Source organism: Propithecus coquereli, unplaced genomic scaffold (assembly GCF_000956105.1).
Source record: "Propithecus coquereli isolate 6110/MARCELLA unplaced genomic scaffold, Pcoq_1.0 Scaffold246, whole genome shotgun sequence".
In the NCBI taxonomy this organism is placed as follows: Eukaryota; Metazoa; Chordata; class Mammalia; order Primates; family Indriidae; genus Propithecus; species Propithecus coquereli.
In genome coordinates this window covers 914042-918632 of record NW_012148019.1, presented here as the reverse complement: position 1 = coordinate 918632, position 4591 = coordinate 914042, and the positions used below count along the sequence as shown (strand labels likewise).

At 36.4% G+C, this 4591-nt stretch overlaps 1 protein-coding gene across 1 annotated transcript in view; it reads right to left on the bottom strand.

Moving 5' to 3' along the window:
- Nucleotides 1-4591, bottom strand: part of RASAL2 (RAS protein activator like 2) — a 455850-nt gene that overhangs the window by 215976 nt on the left and 235283 nt on the right. The window contains exon 3 of the mRNA XM_012646543.1: nucleotides 2640-2766. Within this exon, the coding sequence (XP_012501997.1) occupies nucleotides 2640-2766 (127 nt within the window). The remainder of the gene's footprint in view (nucleotides 1-2639; nucleotides 2767-4591) is intronic.

The following is a 4591-nucleotide window of genomic DNA, read 5'->3' as shown; positions in this document are numbered from 1 at the left end:
TTTCTCTATTCAAGATCATGAAAATATCCTTCTACATTACTTCTAGGTACTTTCACGTGTTACCTCTCGTTTAGATCTACAGTGCACTTACACTTTTGTGTAAGGTGTAAAGCAGGGGCCAATTCTGCCCCACCCCATAAGACATCTAAGTGACCAGCCTCGATGATGGCAGAGACTCATTCCCCCACTGCTCTGCAGGTGCCTTTGCCACAGCGGATGTCCACACACACATGGGACCACCGAGGACTCTCGGTGCTGTGTCGTTGGTCTATTTGCCTATTCTTCCTTCAACAGCTTATTGTACTTTTTAAATTGCTCTTGACCTTAGTAGATAAGTCTTCTTGCCTTGTTTTCTTCGATCTTGGCTATTCTTCATCTATAGCATTTCTAGATGAATTTTAGAATCAACTTGCCAACTGGTGTATGTGTGTGTGCTGGTGGTAGTGGTGGTAGTGGTGCTGGGTGGAATACCATGCTGAAATTTTGATCTTGAAGAGAACTGATAGATAATAATATTAAGTATTCTAAACCATGATCATAGCATAGCTCTCCATTTATTTAAATCTCTTTTTGTTTTCTTTTCATTATGTTTTATAGTTCTCTACGTAGAAGAATTACACACCTCTCATTAGATTTTTCTCCCTAGGAATTTGTTACCGTGTGATGCTATAATAAATGGTATATTTAAAATTTTACATTTCTTGTTTGTTGCTAGTATATAGAAATACAATTGATTTCTGTATACCAACTTATATTTTTGTTTATATGTGTATTCATTCTATCTTGTTAACTACATAAAAAATCTTTTAAAGTCAGAAATCTTATAACTTTTCATTCTAGGGACTGGCATAGAATATTACATATATAGCAATTACTCAATGAAATGTTTGTCAGCAGGAAATTTTGCCTAAAGACAAATCACTAGGAGATAAACATAGAATAACAGAATACTCATCTAATTCAAGATTGGACTGGCATGTAAAGAAGAATGGCTCTAGAAGTACTCTTTTCCCCTCTAATATTTATTGTGAGGATAGCTTCTAGGGTGAATTTAGGACATCCACTCTGAAAATGATCATGTACTGACATGAGTCAGGATGGCTATCAGACTTGCTGTCAAGGACAAAAGATAGAGGACTGGCTCTAGACCAGACACCTTTGCCACCTCATCTTAGTTTGTCTTTGGGACCAGCACCTGCAACACTATAGGTATTTAACAATTTACTATATAGTTCTCTCTTCTATAACACTGTAATAATTACTCTGATTATGACTACAATACTTCCTCAAAATCCATCAAGCTTGTGGGTCAAAACTTGAATAGTCAAAGGTTCCTAGAGAATTAGTAAAGATAGTCATCAACATAACATTACAAATAATGAAAGCGAAGGAGTTGAAAGAAGGTGACTCTAAGCCAATTCAATTCACACAGAAGTTGTACGTGGAATATAAAAAGGTTATAAAATGGTTACACCCAGACAGGTTTTCAACAGAATTTAGGCCCACACCTAAACTGGTTGAACATATGCTAAAGAAGTATTATAGAAATAAGATGAGAGAAAAATTAGACTTCTCCAAGTATAGCTCCTTGGAAAAATGTATTTGCTAACCCAACTAACTTTTAGAAAAGCAACAACTGTTACAGGATAAAAAGAAAAGTAAATGATTCAAACTCTGACCAAGAGTTCTGGGTTCCATTTAGAAAATGAGGAAAAAGGCAGCCTCACCCCCAAAACCCCAAACCAAACCCTGATTTTAGAAAATACAATCAAAATCAGAGAACTATCCATATTGAATACTATAGAGATAATAAATGATTCTATTTTATCTACCTACGAATTGTCTATCACTAAAAGTCTATCGTTCACTAAGCAAACAATAATACAACAATGCCAAGCACTAAAGCAATCCCTACTTTTCAAATTTCTTCATTATTTTATTTAATCTTAATTACACTTCCTTAAAATCATCTGACCAGTCTGATTACTTAAATATCCAATGTTAAAAATGAAAAACATCTCACAGAATACATTTGGTAGGAAATGGGGGAAAAGCTAGCTGCTTTGATAGTGACATTAGTTCCTTTAGTACATAACAACAGAATTGGGGTTTCTTTAATTTCTCCCTTCTGTCACCTACTCCAACCACAGTCCTGCATATGACTTATGTGGGACACGCGAAATTAGCTCAGCTAATTAGCTTGATCCGGTATTACATTGTACAAGGCAACATCAGTAGCTATGTGAACTGGAAACATCTAAACCGTTGAATAATGCTAAGTTTCCACACAGATTGGCTCCCTCGTGAACCTCAATGCTTCACCAAGATCACCTGATGCTCTTTCAAAGCCTAGGGCTGAGCAATAAACCCATAAACAACATCATACAACTTGCCCAGGACTAAACAGCAACCTTGCTAGCACTCAGATACATTCTATCTCTGTAAAATAATGCTGCTGTCACTCGGTTATAAAAAACAGAATTCTCTAATGACCTCCAGCTCTCGCTTAAGATAGTATTAATTTCAACACACTTATTTAGGAAGAAATGCAGAATGTTTTGTTTTACCGTGACACTCAGTAATGAGTCCATACGTTATCGGATAAAAGCCAGGAATTTTTCCTTTAAGTAGTGGCTTACCCAGTTTTGTGGCGCCCTCTGGCGGGTACTCAGGAAACTGGCCCTCGGAAGGGACGCTGACCGTTCTCCTCAGGCATCGCCCCTTGGTGGCATCCGCCTGCTGCTCCTGTGCCCCTTCCGCAGGTATCTAGTTAAGCAAGAGAAAAACAGATGACACTGAATAGTGAACTCGTCATATCCACCTTCTGACTGAGCAATGTTTTTAGTTAATGACGACAGGAGTGTGTAATAAGCAGAGTAAAGTAGGAGAAATACAGAAATAAACATATATCAGTATTACCACCTCTTTCCAGGAAGCTGGCCTTTAAAAAGACAACCGAAAGATCAGGAAAGGTGAGTATGTAAATCAGCTTACATGAAGTATGTACAAATCATATCCAGGTATGTCAACGCTCTGGGAGTTCAGGAAACAAAACACCCACACGAATAAAAGGTGGTTCTATGCCAGACACTGGTTCGCAAGCTCCAGTTTTGACCAATGTTCAATAAAGTAAATGGAAATAAAAGTTGACCAGACAGGTTTAGCTTCAAACTCCTCTTAGGAGGAGGTTTTGTCAGGTAAAACAAGTAAAATCACTCAAATTTTCTTCAATTTTAGAATCGAGCACTTAGACATAGTTAATAAAACACATTTTCAGTGGTAACTTGTATAGATATTTGTATAGATACATACATAAAATGGCATATTTTCTTCCAAGGGTGAGACTGTTTTTATAACCCTAACAACATATCGAGTGGCTATTTGCACGTGTGGAATAGAACCACGAATGGAAAGACGACCTCCAATGCCAACAGCTATTTTAAAGCTCACTCAGCAGGCGATCGCTATAGAGTGATGCGGATGGCTCTCGGTTCTTTTTCTTTCCTTTTTTTTTTGGTAATGCTAAGTTTGGGGGTAATGACCAAAGACTTTTTAGAAGTGAGAGTACACTAGGTACCTTTATGAGAATTACGTAAGAATTGTATTGGTAACAATGTTAAATAGTTTGGCCAAGTATGTCAGTAATTGCTTGTAGTTCCTAATTTCTTATGGCTCCAATATCCAAATTTATTTGGAACAAATTTCAGCAATAATAACACTGGGTTCTTACTATGTGCAAGTCTAAGGAATTTTGTGTGTGACATTATGAGAGAGGCACTATGAGTATCCCCTTTTTTACAGATAGAGAATGATCTATTTCTCTGAATGATTACAATGGACCTGTATCACATCAACGGTCCAGCAAAACTGGGACAGATACAGGCTGACGTGTACATGCCCTCTGCTCTGCCTCAGTAACCCAACTCCGATGACAGCAAGGGAAGTTCCCTCACTGTTACTGAGAACGTGAAGAGCAAATTCCTAATGCTTCCCATAAGCACTTAACATTTTCATACTCCTTATATGACCAAAAATGACCGCATTTCCTCATTATAATGACTATGGTTACCCTGTGGACATTGAGAAATTAAAAGGCAGAATTAAGTAAAATTCTAAAAATAAGCTGAGACCAAAAAATAGCATCAATAAAGACATGAACTCTTCCAAAAGTACTCTGTAATATAAAACTTCACGAACCGTAATCTAAGTCATCTGCCACTTTCAGAATGGAAATTTTTTACCTTTACTTAAATAATTAAAAGAGTATCACTGAGAGGTTTAAATGACTGTCTGCTATTAAAAAAAGCAAAAATATATCCTCTACCTGTCTTAAAAGTAGAAAGAATGAGAATAAATTTGGAAAAAACAGTTAGAGTCTTTGAGCAAATAGCTGAATCTAAATAAACATAACTATTTTGACAATAGTTCTAAAAATGTCTATTATCTGAAATAACAAATGTATAAACCATACAGAAAAAAAGGTAGTATTTACAGTGTTTTAAGAGGAAATAATTTTTTTCAGTGGAAATTTATAAAGGTTATATCCAGGAAAAAGAAAGAACGGCTTCTATTACTTCCATATACTTTGTCT